This window comes from Hippoglossus stenolepis, chromosome 12 (assembly GCF_022539355.2).
Source record: "Hippoglossus stenolepis isolate QCI-W04-F060 chromosome 12, HSTE1.2, whole genome shotgun sequence".
In the NCBI taxonomy this organism is placed as follows: Eukaryota; Metazoa; Chordata; class Actinopteri; order Pleuronectiformes; family Pleuronectidae; genus Hippoglossus; species Hippoglossus stenolepis.
This window is the reverse complement of record NC_061494.1, coordinates 9,438,955-9,464,281: the sequence shown is the minus strand read 5'-3', so window position 1 is coordinate 9,464,281 and position 25,327 is coordinate 9,438,955. Positions and strand designations below refer to the sequence as shown.

The window sequence follows — 25,327 nt, the reverse complement described above, 5'->3', positions numbered from 1 at the left end:
ATAGGTGTTCCTTGAAGACAGCTATTTTCATGAAGGTTGTGATTTTAAATGGGTTTTTTTTAATGGAGCTGAGCATTGAAAAACTCATTTATATTAGATTTTCTTGTGATACTTCCAAAATGTATGAGACAAGTGGAAAACAATATATTACATTAATGGGCCATAGCAACAAGGAAAAGGTAATAAAAGATACAACTTACATGAACTTCAGGGTTTTATAAGTTAGGACAAAAACGTGACAGAAATCTCTTGTATGAATGTGAAGAAAAAGCCCATTGCAAGACAGACATGTGAGATAATCAATAGCGTTCCCACTGGAGGATGAGTCTCTGCAGTGCAACCTCGTTCTTTGTCTGTTCAGTTTGAGGTTTGCCCTCCTCAGATGAGAAAGCAGAATTACTCTGCATCAAAGACGGAAAATCACACCAGATTTGCCAGAATACTTTGGCTCTGTATCCTTCAGATTTGATTTGATGTCCATCAAAGCTTTTAGGGAAAATCTCTATCTGTGATGTTCGCATGACAGAGAGCTTTTCATCACATGACTGCAAACAAATCTATTCCGATGACTCCATGAAGGGCTAGGTTTTAATTTTAGCACTCAGCAGAGAATAGATGTTTTTTTTCAGCTGAAAGAAAGTGTGTATTAAGATATTTTGGTTTTCATTGTGCATTTTCACCAAGCTGAAGCCCCTGATAATATTTTGATAATGATGCTGTCTCACAGTTTACTCTACTTCACTCTACTCTAGTCCGCCTCTTGCTCAGCCAAGAGAAAGTCATAGAACGAGAATACAAATAAAGGTTCATAGCAGCCCTGCTTCAGTTATGCTGGGCGAGCAGGGACAGACTCTGGTGTACTGTCAAAGTTCAGCACATAAATAGTGATTCACTGCTCCAGGCTAGGAGAACACAGGAGTGTACTGGGGACCACTCTACAGGACAACAGCTTCTTAACGGCCCCACTGAATAAAAAATAAAAAAACGCGGCAGAGAATACAGAGCGATAGGAAAAGGGTGCACGCTTTAATATGTCTGGGATAAGGAGGAAGAAACCTTTGTCAGCCTATTAAATGAGAAAGAGGAATTTAGGCAGCTACAGATCGAAGAACCTCCAGCCCTGCACTGCAGTTTGCCTGTAATGAGAAAGCAGGTGAGTGTACAGGAATTTATGCAGGCCCATTTATCGATTTGAAATAGTAATACAGTTTATTACCCTATTAAAGTATTTCACGCTGAAATACAGGGAATAATAAATGCAAAAAATTTGCCATTTATGTCGCTTTCAGTTTAAAAAAAAATGTGGGGAGGAAGTCCTCACTCTCACATTACTGATATCGTAATGGTCAAGTTCACGTAGATTCCCGCTGATTGGAGCCCAGACAGGGAAACCCAGCAATGTGGAATGCACCAGTGCAAACATACTGAAATAAACAGCATTACAGAGGAGCAGAGAGGCAATATCAGAGATTGCCCTGAGAGAGTGTAATGGAAAAGGACTTGTTCTGTCACAGCCTCTCATGGTGATAGAATGCCACATGGTCCCCTCTGACAGTGTGATATTGGCTTGGCACGGGCTTGATGAATGTATCAGCCATAAGTCAGACAAACCCCTGCCCTTCCTGGAACAGCACCTCCTAAGATGTTTATGTCGGGGTATAGAGACAGACATTGTGTAATAGGAATGGGACCATTGTCTGAAATAGGTTTATGGAAAGCGGGCAGGCCCAATTCCAATTCTAGCTATTATTCCAAATGGAAAGTTATTACTCTTTGAGTTTAGATGCATTGCTGCTTGGGAAATAAGACGGGCATTTGGCTGGGGTGACTTTGCAGCATCCCTTCAGAGAATGGACAGTAACTTCTTGGTATTTTGGTTGTGGCAGAAGGTGGGGGGGGGGGAAAGGAAAGGAGTCTGGGCCATGAGAGGTTGAGGGCCAAACTTTCCCCAGGCAGGTGTAGACCCATCCCAGACCACCTGGCTTCCTGCCAGGGTCAAGCAATTAATGCTGCCCTCCTTTGATTACTTCAGACAGCCTGGGGGAAACGGAACACAGCATCCAGTCTGGGACCAGCGCACAAGGCGAAGGGGAGACAGCTCGGATGACGGTTCAAGCTTGGGTCACGCTGTTAACATAAACAGCTACTACAAACCTCAGAAAAAGTATAGCCGCTTTGCTTAATTATTTTCCGCATTTGCATAGTAATGCGGGCGTAAACACACTTGGTTGTCTCTAAGCCTTGTCACCCCTGCCTATAGCAATACCAGTTTTCCAAATTTTATCCCTACAGCTTTCACACTGCAGCAAGCGCCTCCTGTTATATATTTGCCAGCCTGCTCTAACTTGTAGCTGACCCCCAAGTCCTGTAGAGTTACAACCTGTACCGCTCCTACTGTACGAGCCTTGCTTGAAACTCTTGTCAGTCAGCACCGTGAAGATGATCAGTAAAGAAGAAGATTAACAATGGCGACATTTTAAGGCTTGTTAGACGCAGGGGAGGTAAGGTTAGAGCTGTGTGTTTATAATCACACATGGTAATGACACGCACTGACCCACAGCTTTAAACATCTCTACTCCTGCAGCTCGATAGAAAGCTCTCTCAGGTTAAGCAAACTGCGAGGGGGGGGATTAGCTCTTCAGAACTCAGCGGGACTCCAACTGACCCACAGCTCTAACCTTTCACACAACTTTGAAGAGCATTTACACCCTTTTACGGTTCACTGACTCAACTGGGCATCACTGGAAATATGGTTCCTTTTGTCTTATTTTAACCAACTCTCTGAACATTTCTAGGACTATGACCACACTTTACCAGAGGTTAATAGCTCACATGGTTTAATGTAGATGTAAAATGGAATCTCATGGAAAAGGCAAGTGACTACAGGATAATTTATGCGCAACATTAGATATGGATGGAGCCTGCTGCCCGTACTCCATATTTGTGCACATCTTACGGATACGTTTGAAACAGACAAAACAGAGCAGTACCAACAGACATCATGGGGTGGCAGTGCAGGCAATATTTTCAGTGAGATGACCATAAGACATGAGGAAGAAATCTTAACAAAGGCCAAACTATTTGAAGAAAAATTGGTAAGTTGGACCCCCGCCGTTTACAATGCTGCCATCTTTGCCTCTTTATAAAGCAGCATATTATCACAACCTCATCCACCATCACCATGTTCGTTGTTCCGAATATATTGGAAACTCTTGCCTCTGCGCTGCCCTCTATTGGATGTTTTGCTTAACAACCGTACCAACTTAAAAGACGCAAGGGCAAAGACAGTTTCATTATCTTAAACAAACATATTTCCTCACGTATGTAAACGCAGCATAAATGAGCCTAAAGAACACAGGCAAATTATTTGTGTCAGAAATTTTGGCGCATTTTTTTATATTCGATGGAAACCTGAAACTCTAATGAACCAAAGTGGGACATGGGCAACATGACATATGCAAATATGTGACGTTCTACCCTCTAACTGTGACAGCCCTTACTTCTGAATACAACCTTGGGCAAAAATGTGCCCTGATCAAGTAATTTATGCTTAGAAATAAAAGATTGACTTTCAAATGCATCACCGCCTGAAGCCAGGCTTTGAGGCTGATTTGATCCCACTTTGAGATGGTGAGAGATACGTCCCATTCCCCCTAATCACATGCCAGAGACCGTGCAATCACACAGCAACAGCTAAAGTAATCACTTTGGTGGTCTCCACCCCTCCTCCCTGGACCGAGCCTCAATCCTGCAACATGGGTAGCACAGGGAGATCCTGCATATGTGCTCCCCATACAGAAACAGGCACATTGTAGCCTGTGGCGCTGAGCCCTATATTCACAGTGTAAGCAAGTGTGTTGATGAGAAGGGCACCAATAACCAACTGAGGGGGGAAAGGGAAGCTGCAACTATGTGACAGTGACTTGAGGCAGGTACAAATATTTGAACAGGAAGGTTAAACATTTATTGCCTTTTATTATGTCACAGTCTATTGCCCCATATGTCGCCCTAACGGTGGATGTAACCAACTTTACTTTTGAAATATTTGTGTCTTTGACTTTTCAGATAAAATCTTTCAAATGAAAATAAGAAAATAAGAAAGCTGGGACTGTTTTGCATTTGCTAGAAAACATGCACTGGTAAGAAAAGCGTGGGAGCTACAGTAAAAACTGTTTCACATTCAAGCTTACCAACTACCCATAACTAGTGGTGCACCGATGTATCGGCCGTATATCGGTAGCGGCCAATATTCGCCTCGTTTACTGCTATCGGCGTATCGGTAAACTTGACTTTCACCGATAACATTGGCCGATATTCATTGGTATGTTTTCTGCAGCCTGCCAATCTGGCATCCAGATTATGGTACACTGACGCTGGTTTACGGGCGCTGACGGGGCGCCGAAGCGCCAGGCGCGCCTCCCCCCGTTAAACCTTTGTGCGGTTCACATGGGCTGCGATGCGCCGCGCCACCTCAGCGCCCTTCACCGATGGTTTCGGCGTGCGAGCGTATCGCGCCAGGAAACAGACTGAAAAATGATTTTAAACGATATAAATGACATATTTGATATGATATAAATGATCAAATATGCATCCCATACTTTGTATTCCCCTTCTGTTGTCCTGGAGTTTTAATTTTCCCAATCACATAATTAAATGTCCCCTCTGCCCATCCACTACAGCCACACAAGCAGTCATATAGATAAAAAGAGAGAGAGGGGGCTAAAGGCTTGCTTGGAGAATACGTCATTTACCCCGACACCCGACATTGAACGGGTTACATACAACAACAAGCGGAGAATCACGGGCTGACCGACGGAGAAATGCGGGTCCGTGTGAACAGCCAGGCGGCTGCGCGGCAGAATAACGCTGCGCTGGCGCGCGCTTCAGCGCCCGGTGTAAACCCGGCGTTACACACCAAGAAGGCCACATGCAAGTAATAAACAAATATCGGTATCGGCTATCGGCTAGATTGTTGTTTTAAATATCGGTATCGGTCAAGAATTTCCATATCGGTGCATCCCTACCCATAACCCATCGTTTTCTGGTCAAAAAGCTGTACGTTAAATTGACTTCTGGTTATTGGGTTATCATGTTGCTTATTGAGTGAATGCGACATAAATAGCCAAGGCTTAACATGTTTTACCTATTAGTACTCGCCAAAACGTTTCTCCTGTTAATGTAGTTAATTCTCTCTCTGTGGGCAATACAGCAACTCAGCACTAAATGAACCTTGAATGGCAACCCCCCCGCCAAAGCTCAACAGTCACCTTAAATTCAATCAAGCTGCAAGGAATTGCGCACACTCATAAATATCAGTCCTCTGCCTGATTTCATCAAGATCTGTGCATTATTTCTTGAAAAACACACAAAAATGAAAACAAGTACAATTTTAAAGAAAGCCTAAAAAATGAGTTTAAAACATTTAAAACATGTGTAAATAAGGTATTCAAATAGAGCTGGTGATTACGATTTGGTTCTGGTTAAGGATGTTATAAATTATCACTGCGAGCCAATTCAATCCTTTTATAGGAAATAAAATGAACTGTACATATTCATTTCATAAACGAGTGTTGTTCTTTGCGCCTAGTCATCAATAAGCAGCTCATTACAGTCGAAATAGTAACCAAGGTTATTTGAGTGTCCCGGACTTTATGGCTTAATGTCAGCACAAGTGAGTGAGAGGACAGTGGAGTAGTCATAATGTTTTTCATCACTATCTGTTTCTGCAGGCCATAGATAGACTACATAATTAATGGCTGTGATGAATGTTCTTGTGTCAACACAGCAGAGGATTTTGTGTATGTGTGTGATGTCTGTGTGTGTCTGTGTATGTGTATGTGTGTGTCTGTGTGCGTGAGTGTGTGCATTTGTGTGTGTGTTGTCTGAACTTGTGGCAGTCTTAAAATGAGCTTACTGGGTCATGTACTGTGCTTACAAGAGCATATACCAAACAGTCTGAACACACAAACACTATAAACACACAAAACACCTTCACGGTAAAGGTCTCCATGCTCCAGCCTGGGGTGTGACACTGTAAAATTGTGCTAAAATAGAGCGAATAGAACAAGGTGGTAGTTTGATGAGTCTCCTGTCCTCTTCAGAAACACTATAGCTAAAGCCACTCTCGCTTTATCACGGTGTGCCAGCCCGGCGCTATCTGTGCTACACTAAATCAATTAGCATGTCATTAAGATAGCTTGTTCCAGCACTGTAAGCATGGAGGTGGGACTATAGTGTCTGTGCCAACAGAGAGACCTCAACTCAGAGGGCATCATATCTCACTGTCCAGGTGTTAGAGTGCAGCACAGTGGCTGCACTTAGTGCATGGGCACAAGAGCACCTGGAGAGGCAGAAAGATCAGATTCTAACAGCTAAACATCAGGGTCTTTTTCACCATGAAGAAAGTCCTGTACTGTCTCAAGAAAGCACCAGAAATATGTATTATAAAGACAAATTATGCATTGTTTTATAGTGTTTGGTGCGTGTCTGGTAACTCTGGAATAACAGCCACAATGATAACATTCAAAGCTTTATATTTTAGTACTCTACCACAAAAGAGCGTTTAATGTTCAGAACTGAGGACTCAAAGTCACCTTACATCAGAGAATGAGGTGATCATTCCACAATTGCCAGGAGTAAAGCAACACCAGTTGTTGGAGAAGATAAGGAGATGATAGGCTTAATCCCTACTCATGCAGAGGATTCCACTGAAGAGGTCGGACAAAATTATCAAGATAAACACTGAAAATACTGTAGCATCTGCTGCTCATTATAAAAAAAAATCTTTATTGTTGACAGTCAATCAAAACTGCTTTTCCTTCTGCAGATAACATTAAGTGCAAATAGCGGGATATGTAATATATAAGAAATACCTTCCACTAGTGTCACTTCAGAAAATGGATCCCAATCATCTTAAATCTCAAACACTGAAACTAGTAGTATTTAACTACACCCACCTGGGATTAAAGGAATCAAAGAGCACACATCACATTACCCAGAGTGAGCCAGATAATAAAATCCTCAGATCATAAAAGTCATAAAATCCCCATTTTGCTGCCTTGGGCCAAATGGCTGCCGCTAATGTATTAGACTACATGGCATGCATTGGTGCCAGAAAAGTAATTCTCTGACAGAGAAAAACTAATAAAGCATTAAAACCGGCTTTTCTATGGCCGCACCAGCAAGGTGTCTGACAGAGTCTGAAGAGAAAACACAGATCTCTGGGGTCAAACTGTGTGTCTCCATTGACACCAGACAATACGGTTTGTGCATGTAGAGCCAAGTATTTAGTCATGCTCTCGGCTCCTGATCCGGCCATATCTCCCTGATGCTCTCGGTCACAGCAAACGATTCAAAGGGACTAGACACTGACTTCAAAAGACGAGTGCTGGCTTTGAACACCATGCCAGTTGCACAAACCATCAGCGGCACATCAGCATCCTTGAGGCACGCGCGGAGCAAATTTGTGCCTCTCCCGGCTGCAGATGCAACACTTGGCAAAGTCTTCGCATTGGATACTAGACAACAAAAACACCATGAAGAGGCAACGCAGCAACAGAGGGTTGAAGTGCCGCCCCACTTAGTGTTAACTTCTGTTCCAATAGCTCTCAGTTTTCCAACGGAGGACTTCTTTCATCACTTTAAGCTGAACTTACTGAGGTTTCAGTTCACACTCTAATCGAATTTTGTATTTGGATATGTGTGATGTGTGTGTGTGTACTATTATCTCGACCATTTGCTATGACTATGTGCCTCCCTTTTCTCTTGATCATCTTTGAGTTGTTGCTACACCTCGATTGTCTTGAGTCCACCTTCATTAAAGGTTTCCAAACCACTGTGGCCTCCATGGGGCTAGAATGGAAAAACGTCTGGAACAACCAGCACTCTTTGTCGAGGCGTCTGGCCAAGCTGAGCGATTGGGGGGGAGAGGAGCGTTGGTAACAGAGGTGACACAGAACCCAATGAGAAACGTTCAGAAGGACCACCAACACTACAGCACTCCACAGTTAAGGGCTTAAAGGCAGGTTGGCCAAACAAAAGTCTCTCAAAACGCGACCACAGTCTCCTGGATGGTGAGAAACAAGATTTTCTCATCTAAATAAATCAAGATGGCACTGTTTTGTATTAGGTATCAGCATCATGTCTGGTTTCCCCACAGATATGATACTTAAACATCCTTCAGCGCTAAAGAAGAATCCTCAAGTGGAATGGTATTTATTCATGTTTGCAGTGTAATCAAGAAATCTGTATTCTGAATGTAATCAAGGGACTGAATAGACATTTTCTGGTGCAAGGCAATACAACAAGTGCTGTAAACATGCACATCAAAAATTAATTCAACAACTTCCACGAGCTGCTGTTAAAAGCCCATGAGAGAAGTACTTAACCAGTAACAAAATGGTCACTTGGTTGTAATTAGGACGTTTGCATTATTACAAGATTTTTCTTGTGTCAGACTTTTCAGAGGACCAGTAAAATAAAGCTCAAACTAAAAAAATACAGCATCTAGACGAGGCGACTGGAACGGAGACTAGCTTGAAAAAGCAGTGGGACTTTGAATCGGTTTTCTCTTTGTGGTCTCGGAGGTAATTCATCATCATTTTAACCACCATGTATAGTAGGTGATAAACAAGCTGAGGGAGCACATGCGTAGTTCACTGTTTGCTTGCCATGCCTGTGAGATAAAGCCGGTCACAATAGACAAAAAATGCAATCCACGTTTTCTTTAGGTGAGCTGCACAATATAGCCTTGACAGTGGCGCACATCCATCTTATTCAGCTGAATGACGATGAATGCCTCAATGCTGTCACGTTGCAGCTGCCAAACCCCGGCCTCGTAAACAGATTTTCATCCACACAGAAAAACAAGCATTAAAAAAAAAAAACACACAGCATACTGTATTTATTCCTAATAGTCACTTGACATTTGTCACAAATCACCGTTAAGTCTCCAGACTTGGCTTGAGATAGAATTTATTATCCGGCGTCTTAAATGACAAATGCTACGAAGGTAAACAGATCATTCACAGAGGAGCGAAGGGGCTGTAAACACCTGTTTTGGGAGTGTCATCGGCACACCGCAGTGCTTAATACTAAAGCCCAGACCAGAGAGATGTTGAAAGGTGAAATCTCTACACATCAATTTTGTCCGAGCAGCGCAGTGCAGCAGAGCTTATTACAGACTCCCAATCTGTCTCAAGTGTTCAGTCTGTGTCAGTAATGCCGGGCTCCCTGGCCCTCGAAGCGCTTCATTAAAAAGCTTGGCCATCCAGAGCACATCCGTGGCAGCCAAATAAAGTGTCAGACCACATTTTTCATCTGCAGATTAAACCTGTGTAAGCCTGAATTAAACCAAATTAGATCTGAAAATGAGAAATAAACCAAAGCCAGAAGAGTGGAGGGGCGAGTATCCTGTGACCAGGAGGCAACTGCTGCAACACCATATGGAGGGCTGGTTGTGTGTAGGGCTGTCACAGGCTCTGTGTCTGCAAGCCCTTATACATTTTTGAAGACATTAGAGCCTCCTGGTCTGTTGTTTACACATGCCCACATATTCTTTTCCTTTTGTTCGTGCAGAGGATAAAGGGAAGCAGAGGTTGACCTCCCTTATTCTTTCATCTGTTGTGATCTGAAGGATGATTCCTGTGCTCGAGTCTCTCTAGATTAAAGGATCTGTTCTCCCTGACCACGGCCAGGCTGTTTCTTCTTCCACAATGGAAGTCTAGGTGCTTTTAGGGGTAAATTTCACGCCGGCACCGGGGGCCCTTTATGCGCTGGTGAGTGCATCAGGGCTACAATGTGCTGGCCTGGGAGATAAATTCACTGCTAATCAATCACAGTGTCCTCTGCTTTTTTTCTCTCCCTTCCCGTTTCTCCATCTTTCTCTCACACACACAAACGCACCGTGCCAGTGTCTGCAGACCTCAGACCCCCCTGTGAACACATTTCAATCAGTGGACAACTCCAGTTCAATCGCTTTGTGTGCTACCACAACCTGCCAGATGCACATGTATCTCAACTGGGCGACACACGTGCACAGACATTAACAGATGGACATTCGCGGACAATGCTACCATGTCAGTGAGTGTGTGTCTCTGGGGTGGGCGGGGTTGCGGAGAGGGGGGGCCCGTGGCCTGTACTCTGCCACCCCAGTGTGTGTTAGATCAACAGCCAGGCCATTGTGCTGAAATTCAGCCACAATAGCACAGTATCTTCCCCAAAGCAGAGCCCTTATCATGGCCCTGAAATGACTCGCCTCTGTGGACGCCCACAACACCGGCTCCTCGGGGCCAAGAGCAAAGAGCTGGAGGTGAGCGAGTGGAGCAATCTAGTCCTATTGTTGCATGCACGATAAACTGGGCTTCAAACCTCTCATTCTGCCTCTATCTTTGGAAAGCTGTGTGCAATCTGGGATATGAGCTGCTGCAGCAATACTGACATTTTGCAAGCCATGGTTTAAAACAACAGCTTGCACATCACCGTACGGGCAACGGCGGCCTTTATGGATGTCTTTATTGACTGTAAGCTCCTGGTGAGACCAGAACACGCAGTAAACAATTGTCGGCTGATAAATTTGACACTGAGTTGACGCAGGCTGAAACAGAAACGTGTCAGTTATTAATCATGTCGACACCGGATGTGTCAATTGAGTAAACGCTGAAGTGATAAATTGGATTTCTAAACATATCAAACAAAGCAGCGGGCATTCATCTTAACATTTAGTGCGCAGCAAAATGCTAACATAACTGACAGAGAAGGCATCGCTCTGCTCCTTCAGGCATTATGAAACGATACCAGACGTTCATCTAAATCCTCCTTAAATTCCATATTTCTGTCTGATAAGAACTGAACTGACACATTTTTAAGCATCGTGAATCTTTTATTTATTTATTTTTTATAAATCTGTTTCGGGATGCACCAGAGGTAAATAAGCACGAAGCAACAGCGAATGAACCGAAAAATTAGAGCGAGGACCTCCTGCTTCAGTGTGTTGTTTGGAAGTTTTTTCCAATGTTACGGGAAATATCGCTGTGCTTCTGGGCAAAATGTATCACTTCATTCTCTTTGATCATGTTAAAAGCTTTCTCACTCCTGGTCTAGTTAGAGCTGAGGATGAACTGCTCGTGCTGCCACAGCTTTGCCAAACAGTGCTCAGGGAAGCCTCCACAGACGTCTACCCCACTCCATGAATTGTAATACGTTCCACTTGATCTACCCACACCAGGGATAGCTATCACTCAGCGCATCGCAAAATTGTCTCTAATGTGCGACAGTGCAGCCTCTGTATGGTAAGTAGCAATCTTGGATGTGAAACAACACAACCACAAAAGTCAGCTTTGCACATTAGCTCGTTATTTACAGTCAGCAATAAGCTATATAAATCCTTCTTCACGCCAGAGTGTTGATGGATTCCCCAAGTGCATGTTACAGCAATAAGCAGGCAGAGAGCGAGTGTGGCAAAAAAAACCCCGGCACATCCACTGCAAAGTCATCCGGCAGCTCGGTATCATTTGGCTGTCTGTTCACAGCATCCATAACACCAGCTGAGGGATGTTGTAGCACATCAAGCTGTGAGCTTTAAAAACACCTCCATCCACAGTGACGGATATAAAGAGTGGCACAGTAAACAGAGGTGACCCCTGAAGGTAACCATCAAGAAAAAAGGACTCACAAACAGCGAGTCTTAAACAGCCTCCTGACCACTGGACAAAACTCTTTCATTACAACGGTTAATGAAAATATATAAAGGTGATAAATACCCATTTTAAAGCATATTACAGATCAGTATGGGGTTTTAATGTTGTGTTGGATAATCATGCTGCGGTAAAAGCTTCATGTAACTCATAACTGATTCAAATTAGCCCTAGCTTTAATTTGGTCATGATAACAGTTTAATGATGGGTTTAACCTGTTCAATTATTGTTTAGACATGATAAGAATGTATACACCTCCATCAAAGCCCAACGGTCTCTGTTAAATTCAATCAAGCTGCACTAAATCATTACGCACACTCATAGATATCAGTTACATAAACATGCCGGAATTGTTTTTTTTTTTATCAAGACCCATGAAAATAATCCCTGGGGAAATGGTATCGCAATGTTAAAGAAAGTGATGCTGGAACCTTTCCTGGTTCTGCCCCCTGATCTGGATCTGCACCAAAATTGTATGGTTTCTTTCCTTGACCCATACCACATCCTTCCACTAAACTTAAAAACTTTGTTTTTAAACTTGTGCACCACTGTTTGTATTTCCCTGGATAATAAGACAGTGATGTTGCTTTCATTGTGGTAAAGACTCTTCTAGCAGCATGCAGCTTAATCTTCTGCAAAAGTGGCTTTGAAATTAATATGTTCACGTCCATTCCACTTTCCCCACCAAGGAGATGGATATATCTCGTCTCTTTGTGATGGTTATTTCAAATGATGACTCTGTGGCAACTCACCTGATAACTAACATTTAAGATGATTGTCTATTTGTCAGATTCCATGAACTCTCCTGCTGTTCACTTGATTGTGTTTATGCATGTTTTTCGCAAAGTAAATTGTGTTGCGACAACGCATCACCAAGCATGATGACTGGAAATTTCTAAGCTATATGAGCTTTTTAGCCTTCAGAAGGCACGATTACAATTTGTCGTATACAAAAAACAATTTCAGACTTTTTCAGCTCATGTGTATATGTTCTTCTGGGTTTAATAGCTCTCCTCAGCATAGGCCAATTAAACAGTCAACAGACCATTTAAGGCCTGATTAGTCTCAGACCGGCTTTTAATTTGATATGCATGCAGACCACAAACTAAGTGGTTGATCAACCGAGGCAGGTCTGATACGGAGATGCCTGGGGAATTAGTGTTCTGTGTTTCTGCTGTGGTCCAATAATCCCCATTTACTTCAAATCAACAAAAGTACTAGATGCACGGAGGCTGCACAAATGCATCGTTTCCGACAGTGGTTTGTTCTGAACACGCATGATCCTGGCATGTCCTACCTTATCAGGATTCTCTTCAATCCAGCTTTTTACTGTGTTCAGAGCGATTTCAGCTGCCGGCTCGTTGGGAAATCCTATACAAAGAAAGAAAGAAGGAAAAAAACTGTCAATACCAGTTGTATACAACATGCAGCTGCAAGAGGGAGACAAACACGAACAGGCAAACAAACAGACAAACCAATTTCTCCACAGGTAACAGTATTTTTCCTAAATCAATGAAAAGCAACACAAGCTGCTTGTCTCTTGGAGATGAGACCAGCTGTCTGATAAGCCGCTGTAGACGTGAGCTACCAGATGCACAGTGTGAACACGACACATACACACGTGTATCCGGGGAACAAGGTGTTCACACACACACCCGTCATATATAAATACACATATGTAATTACACCTTGTTCATTACCACCTCAGGTAGAATTGTATATTTGTTGCCTTTACGAGGAAAAGTACACTGGATGTAGGATCTTTCACACTGTCCAATTGTATCAGTTTGCCAAAGTTAAAATGTAGTGAAGCTAGTGTGGCTAACAAGTGGTGTGGCTAATGACCGAATTAATCACAACAGCTGCGGCAGTCCAGGAACCCGAACACTGCTCCAACACGAGGTATCGATCGCAAACACACAGATTGTGATGTGATTAATTTTTAATAAGGCCAGCTAAGGAGAGATGGCTGGATGCTGATGCCGAGATCATTTGCAGCCATAGTGGTGAACTTCCAAAGCCCCAACACTTAGAGTGAGCTATTGACTATAAAAGCCCTGAGGCTAGCCTTGCTACATTCGGGAGTATATATGCCATTACCAAAAGCGCTGACAATCTGCTACTCTGTCACAAAGTAGTGTTTCACTTGTTTTCATTTCAGAGTAATTATAGTTGCGTCTGGTCCTCTGTGCCTCTCACAAAACTTGATGACAGCAGTTTACTCTACTCTGTATAAATCCTGGGGCAAGTTTGAAGCTGCCTTACGAGTACATCCATAACACTGCATGTCCTATGCAAACAAGCCAGCGCACAAACACGGCCCATGACTGACCTGGTTCAGGATCTTAAAGTAGACACTCTACCATTTTGTGACCCTTGACCTCCATAAGGAGCCGCAGGTTGCAGCAGACACAGTCCTCCTCTAACGACAGAGGTCGAGACCTCAATTTCAACCCACATCAACCGATACAAGGGCCATGCCTCAGTTGTAACCTGTTGGTTATTGCATTCTCAAATATTTTTCTTTTTCTGGGTCATTGCCACAACTGTAACATTCTATGACCTATGAAACAGGCTTACAAGTACTGCAACGACCTCTCCCCTTTAAGTCGGATGTAAAGGAAAATAAAGAGCCACAAGGATCTAGCCTTACATTTCCCGATTCAGACCATCTTCTGCCAAAGCCTCTCAATAACTATTGCCTGGGCAGTCAAGATATACTGTATCTACCCTCTTCCCCTCCTGTGTTGATGTCTCTCTCTTTCTGTTTTTCTTCTCCTCCCCCTTGTGGCTAAGTTACACTGAGAAGAGGAGAGGGGCTGAGCTGAGCTCCTGTTCAAGCTCTGGTTGAAGCGAGATGTGAGCCGCATACCAGCCGCCGGTGACAGCCAGTCTGCTCCTACGGCTCTGTTAGGCAGTATCTGCAGACAGTGCATGGCCAGTTCACGGCCCCTGCCCTTCAAAAGCTGCCCTGAGAGCTGCGTGCTCAGAACCTAATCCAGCATGCCAAATCAGTTTGCAGGTCACCTGATTCCTCTTGTCTCCCAAACACACTTAGCCTTTGCAGTGATATCACTTTCTGTCTGGTGATGTTTCCTTTTAAAATCTGTTTGCACACATATGCAGCTGTAGCGACACTTCAGCTCACACATCAGGTAATGTAGACAAACAGATGTGTGGAAGATGAAGAGAAGGAGAAAACTAGATCCGTGGAGACTAGGGCCAGCTGTTAAGGAAGAGAATGTATAATGTGAGAGGTGTCAGTGAAGTAAGCACATTGACAAATAGAATAAATTAGTAAATTGTTAAAGAAGCAAGGACCTGAATTTGTTCTCTTAGAAGCCACATTTATTTTCGAAGATAAGGACAGACCTTATTCATAATAATATGGTACCAGCAGCGGTTAGACCTCATTGAATCCTTTTAATCTATTCAGTGTAGAGTTTCTACAAATGCTCTATTGATTTGAGAACTATGCCTATTAATCATAGCAGGTCTGAAAAAGGAAAGAGGTGAAAGGAGGTGAGCTATAGAGGCAGTGAAGAAGATAACAGGAAAGTAGAATGATAGATACAAACAAAAGAAAGGGAGTCGGATGGAAAGCTGGAAAAAGGGGGTCAGTGCAGCTGGGGGCTGCCTGCCAGAAGAACTCTGCTCAGCAGCAACATCATTGGCCCAAGGTCAACAGCAGCAGCTCAAGTGCATCGGCAGTTCTCTCTCATCGTTTGTCTCCTTGACGGTATCCTCTACCTTTACCTCCCCTAACGTCTCCTCTTAGCACCGCTCTGTCCCTGTCAGCTCCACCAAGTATGTTTAGATCCTGAGAAACAGAAACAGATACTCTATCTACCCCACCTCTTCTATTGGCCACGGTTGTTACGGCACCATTAACACGGATAACGCAATCCACTTACATGTGTTCACAAAATAATCTTTAGAAAAGAGCCGAGTGAGCTGACTGTTTTATATGTTAACATACGCATGCGGTGAAAACGTTCAGTGTTTTACTTTTACTATCTTCTGCCCTCAACGCCTGCTCTTCTTTCTGTTTTGCTCCGTTCGCTGTGTGGAGGGCTCAGTGAAAGCTAATCTTTCAGGAGGTGGAGACCCTCCAGGGTCCCCGTACTGCTGGGCTTGACTCTGTTATGCTGGGAATACGGACGGCTCAGGGAGATTTGTCTTAGTGAGGCGCACTGATGGGATGTGTGCAGCGCAGTGCCACTGATGAGGACTCAGGTGGTGCAGTGTTATTTCTGCTGATGGCTCCTCTACTTCATCACCGGGCAGAACACAGCATCCATGGGGGGCTTTGGCACGTATTTTGTAAACAAAGGGTTAAGAGGGTTAAGGGCACAATGTGTTTAAATAACATTTGCATACAGTAATGATGATGCAATAGCAGTTATGGATTCACCACAACAAATTTGTGTCTTGCGAGAATCTATAGAGAAAGATAATCACTAAATCTGACCTGAGAAGACTTAAACCAGGTATATTCAGTTGGTGTTCCTCCAATCATTTTATCCCTTTAACTAATTTTAAGTCACAATCAAAAATAACAATTTAATTACACAAGAATAATTGTATTATTCAAAAATGATGTAATTTCCTTTTAAATGAAAGTTACATTTTCATCTAAGTTTCCTCGTCAGCACAGTGAGTTACGCCAAAGGGAAGCTCCATCTTAAAACAGAATTCACATATTCTATTCCTATGATCTCGGGCATGTAGGACCTTTGTTAATAAGAAGAAAAAGAGAGCCCTCTCTAATCTCTGACGCAACCTAGAGACAGAGTCTCTGGCCCCTCTCTTAGACGTCAGCGGAACACCTTTATCGACGCTTGTACACGAGCCTGGCGACTTTTATGAATACGCTTTTATGGGTTTGATATGGAACTAGAAACCAGAGCTGCTTTGGATGTTCTGGATGTGAAAGCCTCAAATATACATAGTTTATTCCGTTCATAATGAATCAGCTCCAAGTCTACATCACAGACAACTCTGTCGTGACTCCCTGGAAGTTGGAGAGAGAAGACTGTGTTCAAAAATATCCACTGAACTGGAGCGCAGGAAAAATAATATAAATGTGCTCTCTGCCTTAGGGGGATTTTTTGCTTTGAGAACAAGCAAGCCCATTGCTCTGCCTTTTGCCAACATGGCAACTATTTCATATCCTAACTTTCACAACAAACTTGTGTAGCTAAGGTGTTTTACTCTGCTGAGAAGGAGTGAGAAGGAGCTGCACCTGATAAAAGCAAGTAGAAGTGTGTCAACAAGTTGAAAACATGTCTGTGCGCTATGATACATTCCCGTTGTTTGTTTGCAAATGTATGGGTAAGCATATACTGCACACCACACCACTTTAGTTTCTCCTGAGTGGGCTTATACTGTGAGGAGGATACCACTGCTGCTATTTAGGGCTTTTTCACTTCCCCAGTTTTTCTTTTTGAACACATACAGATTTTTTATGTGGCCCAGGTCTGACAAACATGTGCTGACTGAATGCTTGAAAAAACAAAACACAGTACAGCTTTTTATTCCCCTGAGGCCGGAATCATATTGCCGGTCCTACTCCTCTTCCCCCTCAGTTGGTCAAGTTCACGTCGCAGCACTCGTCATTCATTTTGATGAGCTGTCTACCTCCAAGTAGTGAGTAGCCTGGGGCTGCGCTATCTGACACTTGTAAATTCCCCACAGGTGTTGAAATAGCACAATAAACATTGGAAATCTGGGGTAGGAAAAAAAAACACACAAAACACAACATAAAAATGAGACTCCGAATATTTTTAAATGCATACGGCTGTTTTTTTGTGTTCAGAATGTCTTTATGTAATTTTTGTAAGTAAATGTATAATATATAGTATTTTATTTCTGCTGCCCTCCTGACAAATGTCAAAGGCAGTGTGGAATCATTTAAATACATTATATCACAAAGTAGATAATTGTGGTTTCGGCAGCAGGGGGAAGTCATTAAGTGCAGAACAGTTGAGCTGCTCTATTTGAGGGGCACACTGCTAGGTGTTCATCTGCAAAGGGAGGCGAGGGAGGGGGAAGAAGGTTGTCACCCTATTAGGGCCCAGAGGAGAGGTGAGGTGACCCGGGGTGGAGGACACAGTTGTGCCCCAGGACTCTAGATGCCAAAGCGTGGGTGTCAAATTGCCTGGAGCTCCTCTCTACACCAACACTGGGACATGGCAGGGCTGTGACCATGACCGACTTTGCAGCCCACAGAAGGAGGCAGAGACAAAGAGGGATGGGAGGGTGCTGGGTGAGGAAGACAAGCAGAACAAGAGGTAGGAAGAAAGGGAGCAGCCTCTGTGGCACAACAGATGATGACCTTCCTTGGAAACATTCCATGTAGGTGACGCCACGGTTTGTCCTACATGCTAAAATTAACACCTGACATTTCACTTTTTAAAAGCATTTGTGAAGAGTGTGTGATATACAAAAGTTTAATGCTCAACCAAGTTGCTCAAAGGCCTAAATCTATCGTCCTGTGGGTGGGAAGTATTTTTACATTTGGGTTTTCATCCATGAAAATGGTAGAGCAAGGCTAGTGTTGAGTACAATGCACAGTGTGTGACTTAGTTAAATGGGCTACGAAGCTCCTGGTCCCTCTGAGCACACACTCTGCTGCCCACTGATACAGCATGCTGCCACTATGTACCTTGAAATACCCGACCCAGCTGGGCTAAGCTCCCTGTGGTAAACCCTAGGTTTTAAGAGACGGGGAGTGGGGCTTGCCTACAGGCCATCTCTGGCTGGCTCGCAGGAAGCCATCACTGTCATGAGATAAGGCACCACGAATGTTTCCAACCTTCCTAATCCCAGACAGGGATGAGGAGAGGCCGAGCATGATGCTGGCTGAAGAGAAATATCCGAGCTCTTTGACACCCTTGATCTGGACAATACAGTAGAATGGCAGTGTGGACAAACCAGTAGAGCTTGGGTGGATTACATCCGTATATCTCCCATAGCCACCAGTGAGTGTTAAAACTCCTCTGTCAACAATCCTCAGATCCGTCACAGAGACAGACGAGTCAAAGGTGCATCGTGAGCAGGAAACAGAGAGATATTTGTCCTGAGCAGCAGCATTGCTGTGTGAGAGCCTCGGATTGTTTTGATAGGGTTAAAATGCACGCGTTGTAAATGGCATCAGTCAGGTAAATGTTAGTGCGTGTCCTTGCTTGTGCTTCGTGCCAGTGAGCCCTCTGCTCCCTGTTAAAGATTGATCTCTGCAGACGCCTCCTAAACTGTAGTTCATTACAATGCTGCAGCAAAGTGCTCTTTCAGCGCTGGCTAAGATGAGATCTCCACAGGGCTAAACTGTCCACAATGCATCATGAAATGGGATTATCTTTTACCTATGTGGCTCTGCACAAGTATCTCTGCCTTTGTGTCAGCATTCATGTTTGTGTCTCAGTGTGAGAAAGACGTACGATGTAGAAAAAGGACTAAAAGAGACAACAGAAAGTATGTGAGGGAAGACAGGAGAGAGAGGGATACAAAGAGAATGTGACCTCTCTAAGTTGAGGTAGTTGGACTCTTGGCACTGATCTTGTGAGACATTGAGAGGTGTCTCCTCCTTGGAAGGAATAATCCATTTATACCATGGGTTGCATGGCTGTGATTGATGCGCAAACAGGGGCAACACTTAATAACCTCTATCATGCTAGGTGACCCCATGGCCCTCGGTGGGCACCAGTTTGTTTATGGGTGGTACCTCCGACACACACCATCCGTGCAGAAATTCTGTTGTGGCTAATGGGCCGGACTGAGGGATTGGACTGTCAGCACCGCGTGAGCCCTCATTTTTCTTTCCACGCGTCTCAGGTACCCCCTGCGCACCCCTGCTACACTCAACCTCCCTGCTCTCCCATCATCTGTCAATAGTGACTGAGTCTCCTGGAATATGGAGGCGTGAGAGAGAGTGTCAATTAGCATTAGCTGTGCTGACAAATCTGTTTTTTTCCGGACAAAGGCCTCGGATAACTTGTTCCTGATTCCTCTCTGTCACAATGTTAGGGGCGCAGGAGTTTTTTTTTTTTCCCAACTGCACTATGAGAGTGTAAATGGGTCAAACACACGTGTGTGAGTCTAGCACCTGGGTGAATGACTATGTCCACATACATAAAGCTATGGGTGTATTCTACAGAGACGCACAGAACGACAGATAGAGAGACGGCCAGATCGGGAAGATGCGCCTTTCACAATAAAAAGCTCTTGTTTACATAGCTGAAATGAAAGCTGACCTTAAAGGTTATCTAGAATGTACAGAAAATGTCAAAACACCTGCCAGGAGAGCAGGGCCCCCTTTCAGAACATGGCTGTACTCAGGGGGCACGAGGGAGGACTCGTCGAGAATAACATCATAGCGCTGCACTTTACGGTAGTTCCTTTGAAAGTCCCTCCTCTATTTGCCCTCTGCTGTGCGAAGATCTTCAGTCTTAATCAGCCGTATTGTTCTGTGGAGATGCAGTTATGGGGAGCGCTAAGCTGTTTATTTATTGAACAGGCTGTTAAATTCCCCCCCGCCCTCCTCTGCTGCATGCTTGGCTCCGTACAGCCTAACGCTTTGAAGTGAGGGGCTGCCGGGTGGAGCGCTACGTCGGGCTCCCACTGGCAATGCGGCCCACGGCACCACGGTGAACAGCAACAAGCAGTGCCCTCATCAGCGTCTTACAAACAGAGACCCCCACCCCCCATTCATTCATTTGGGCTACCTTTGTGTCGCCACAATTGAGCTGTTTCACTCCAAAACGCCACGCATCAATTTTGAAAATAGACCTATTCATCGTGTTGCTTTTACTCAACCAGTAAAAAGTGTCCGTCAAGAAGCCAAAATGTACTTTTAGCACGAATTTCTTTCTTTTTTTTAACTGTCCGTCATAGTTAGTGGAGTTCCTGAGGATTTACAACCGTTTTTAAGTCACTAATGAGGCAGGGACTAACAAGAATAGTGAGGATCTGCAGCCGTTTCCAGGCACTAATGAGTAACTAACGAGTTTTCATAATTACCGCGGGGCTGCACCAAAGTTTTCTGTTGGCAAAATAACAGAAAAATGGTAATGCCACATAATACACGTTCTAATTCGAGCACAATGTGCTGTAGGAATTTCCTGCTCAGGAGAGGGAAATATGAGAAGAGGGAATTCATTTTACAGAATGATTTTGCAGGCAAATAACCAGTAAGGTTGAGGGAGAGATTGAGAGGGGGAAAAAAAGAATAGGAAAGTAGAACAATTTCAACCCCTTCTTGTCATTGACACTTTGAGACCCAATTTCGTATATAGAAGGCTGGTATAGACAGACAGAGAGATGGTGAGAGGTAATGGTGAGCCGCTGTGCAGTAAACTGTGCGAATCACAAAGAAATGATGGCTGGAAAATGTTCAATATCCCAAGAGGGAAGTGTTCTATCCAGCACACAGTGTATAATTATAAACACTGAGTGATTTATAAGCATAAAGGCTCGTTTTACTGCACGCACTGGGCCTCACTATAAAGTAGATGATATGTTGTATATTAGGATTTTTGGCCGCTTGGACTATATTGTATCCATTTGCGTGCAAGGGAGTTTAACTCTGCTGAGGGGAGAATTTGCATGAAGACCCGCAGCTGTGGGCTTTTCACATTCTGTTGAATAAACAGACAGCTTGTTGAACTTCTAACTGTCTGAAGCGTCTCTGTCATAGGTCAGGGTCGAAGGCAAAAAAGACTTGCGGGAGGTTCTTGAAAACATTTCACCTCTTATCGGAAAAGCCTTCGAGGTGAGAGGTGAAATGTTTGCATGAATCTCCAGTGATTTTCCTCGGTATAGCACCTAATACTCTTAACTATAGTGCACCATAATTGGATATTAATTTAATATTAATAATAGGTATTAATATTTAATTCAGTGAGATTGTCACAGGAAAATCTCCTCTCGATCCGAGATCATATCAGCAGCCTGGATTTTAATGAGGCGGTGTACACTTTTTGTCCAGAATGTGGTGAGTGACTAAAAAACTATAGCGGGAAGGAAATCACTGCTGGTGCGTGTTTAATGCTCTTCTAATGAGCACAGCAACAGTTTGCCAGGCTCTATAATCAGTGCATTCTAATCAGTAACATTATGTTTAATATTTCAGCATGCAACTTGCTGACAGCTGCCAGTTAGTCATAATAAAGGCTTGGGAAAGGAGGCAGAGTGATGTCTTAGGATGGAAATTACCTCACTTTGTTGGTACTTTTCAGAGGACAGATGGAAGGTGGCTAATAACTCACATGTGTGCTGCATTTTTTTTTTTATGTTTCCATGTGGCTGATAAATTGTTGCTTTTTGTTTTTTCTGCATACACGGTTAACAAATCAGTAAAAATCAACCCTACGTATATAACACAATGAACTTTTACAGCAGACATAGGGTACATGGTGTATTCTGTGCGTTCCATATGTTCCATCTGCACATTCGTAGTCTGAAACCCAAGTTGAACTTCCTTCTTGTTGGATGAGGAGAGCATTATTCCATTTCCAGAATATGCTCATTAGTTTTCCCAACCAATGTATTATGTTAAGCTGTAGAACATGTGCAGTAAGACGCTGTGCAAATACATAGGTGAAATGCAGAACTGCCACTGAGTTTTACCTTTATTTTTTTACAAAAACAGACTGATGTTTTTTGTTGGACTAAGGGGATGTGACTGGCTCCACCACAGATATAAGGTATGGTACTATTTGCCTGCCAAAAGGAGCAACACAATTCTAGGCTACCATGCATGGTGATTGTGAAGTCAAACCGAGACTAAATTATGGTTGATGTTTCACAGGCAATTTGCAATTCAGCAGGAAAGCCTGGCATCAGGTCTTAATTAGCAGCGGTGCATTTAAATAACTCAACTGTGGCTGCATTCATTTACACCATCATCGCACGAAAGTACCAAGTTAAATTGAAGGCAGGTTGGAGTCCACTAATGATAGGAGGGATTTGAATTGTCTAGCATGTGTACAGAAGTAGGGTTCCATTATCACATGTTTTTTAAAGAGGTAATTTTCATTATCTTCCCTGAAGGAAAGTCGGCAGCTCTTTCAGTGTTGCTGGAAACTAGGTGAAGATTTAATGTTAATTGTCACTGTGCACAGGGACACTCATTATTGTTATAATCAGAAGATGTCAGCCATTATTGAATAACATCGTCGAGGACTGAGGAGAGGACATCTGCACATATTCACTGGCTAATGGCTGCTGGCCCTCTTGCTGCTTCCTGCTCAATTTTCATTTGCCCAAGTAATTGTCGTGTGTTCATTGACAACTCAGTAACATTTAAACACGAGTTCAATGTGGTCACAATGTGTCCCTGACCACCTCGCGAGCTGGTTCGGCCTTAGGATCACAATCTGTCCTCCACATGTCTAAGGCACTTTTATATTTGTGATTTATTTCCCATTGCAATTCAATCACCCACAATGCATTTTAACTGTTTGCACCATGAGCACCATGTCTTGTAAAACGGTATTCATTTAATTGGCTGTTAAAAGCAATCAGAGCAGCTAATGACTCCGATGAGATGGCTGTCTGAGTTTGTTTTCAATGTGACTTTGTTTAACTCTAAATAAGTGTATCACCTCTTTGCCAGCGATGTCTTGTTGAATTTCAGGCCTGGTCCCATAAGAGAGCACGGGCATTTTTCAGGGTCTAGGTTTTGCTCACCTCGTACAAGGTCGTGTCTTTATGCAACGTGGTTCAAGGTGAACTGGTTGGCATGTTTCTTCACACTGTGCTCTTCTTCAAAGTCAAAGCCTTGCAAATATAGTAGCTCCATTAGTTTTGTGTAGCCCCTGCTCTTGATGGCAAGATTTTGAGCATATAGCCACTAGTTGTAACACACAAGCATGCATCCAGTGATACTGTGTACACATCATAAAACATGTAAACAGTGAGAGGAGAAAAAAGTAGATAAGAGATTAATCTTACCATAGATGCCTGTGGATATACATGGGAAGGCCTGTACAAAAAAAAGACAAAGATAACAGTCAAAGCATGATCACAAATAAAATGTGACAAATCAAATCCTGTTTTAACCTTTTCACAATAAGACAAACATATATATACACATATATATACTTAAAGAACCCAGTAGATAGAGGGTCAAAAAGAAATACCAGGGATTCAAAGAACTCCTGAGACAAGTTCGAAAATGCCTGTCAACAACAATATTGGCATAATGGGAGACTGCACCTTCCACCAAGAAGGTCAAGGGTATGAAAGAAGAAGACGAAGGAGAACTACTTTCTTTCTTGAGCAATAACTTATTTCTGAGTCTTGGAGAAGAGCTAAATAAACCACAAACACTATCTTTTCAACCATGTTGTTGAAATTGAATCATGTATTTCTCTTCATTGACAAACACTCCACTTATGATTCAAGTCCACAGCAGAGAAATGAAAATGTCAACGACTCACAGTAAATATTTCATGACTGCATATAGTGAATCTGCATTCACCTCTAGCCACTGTATGACACATACTTGTTACATATGTACTTGTTGTTTACCTCGACTGCTTCAGCTGCTCCCTCCCAAGAGGAGCAATTTCCTGAAACCCCTGCAATGCTAATAATGCACAGCTGTATTGTAACTCTCATGCACAATTCAGAAACACAAACACACACTTACACTGTGTACTTAACTGCTGCCTTCCCGCAACAAATTAAATGCATCCTAGACTTGAACACTCCTACTTACGCACACATTAGATGGATCATCAAGATCACGTGTGCTGTGTTAAAGAGGCTGCTGGACAATATTCTATCTCATACAGTTGCCCCAATGAACAAGATGGCGTATTAGTACTTAATGCTCATACTTGATGCTCATAACAGTCATAGTTTGCATATGTTGCCTGAGGGCACAGTGGATTCGATTCATGTGAATTCATAGGTGCATGAAGAGCTCGCTGCTTAATAGTCGTCTACACATGAATATCCAAATGAGGTTGATTGATCCTGTCTGTAGCCTACAGCCCAATCTCACACACAGACCTCCGCTTCCACAGACGGGTATAGATCTTACCCCAAAGGCTGAGGCCGCCCCACTGATCAAATTTTGTCGCAGCCTTCTGATGCTCGTCTTTAATTTAATGAGCGTTCTCTAAGATAAACAGATTTCACTCTGTGTAAAGTTGATGCAAACTGCCGACAGTGTGTCTCAATAACAATGAGGGCATCGCAGCGGGGGGGGGCTTTTCAGTAAATCTGATTCAAATGATGAGAAAACCAAACACAAAATCACAGCCATTGCTCCCGCATTTGGATCAATACCAGGAATCAATAATTTCCCACCAATCACCAACAAGTGCAAGGCCACACATACACAAAACAGAGAGAGAATCAGAATAAATATCTTAAATGTTTTTTATGGAGTAAAGAGCAAAAAAACGTACATGTATTTATGGCTGTCTTTTCCCAAAACATTATAAAAAGTAACCACCTTGTAATAGTTCTTGCTTTGTAGCACTTTGAAGCAGATATATTATACACGCATGGCTTTATAGCTGAAAATAGTTTCATTATTCTTTACTCCTGTGAGCAAATATATTATGATACATCACCCTTGCTGTAAGCGTCCCTATTTCACATTCATCTTTTTTAAGCATATT

General features: G+C 43.2%; 1 protein-coding gene across 2 annotated transcripts in view; it reads right to left on the bottom strand.

Moving 5' to 3' along the window:
- The window catches only part of macrod2 (mono-ADP ribosylhydrolase 2), a 413,125-nt gene that overhangs the window by 73,821 nt on the left and 313,977 nt on the right, over positions 1-25,327 (bottom strand). For both annotated transcript variants that reach the window (XM_035172644.2, XM_035172645.2), the window contains exons 7-8: positions 23,646-23,676; positions 12,991-13,064 (exon numbers count right to left, since the gene is read on the bottom strand). In XM_035172644.2, the coding sequence (XP_035028535.1) occupies positions 12,991-13,064; positions 23,646-23,676 (105 nt within the window). The remainder of the gene's footprint in view (positions 1-12,990; positions 13,065-23,645; positions 23,677-25,327) is intronic.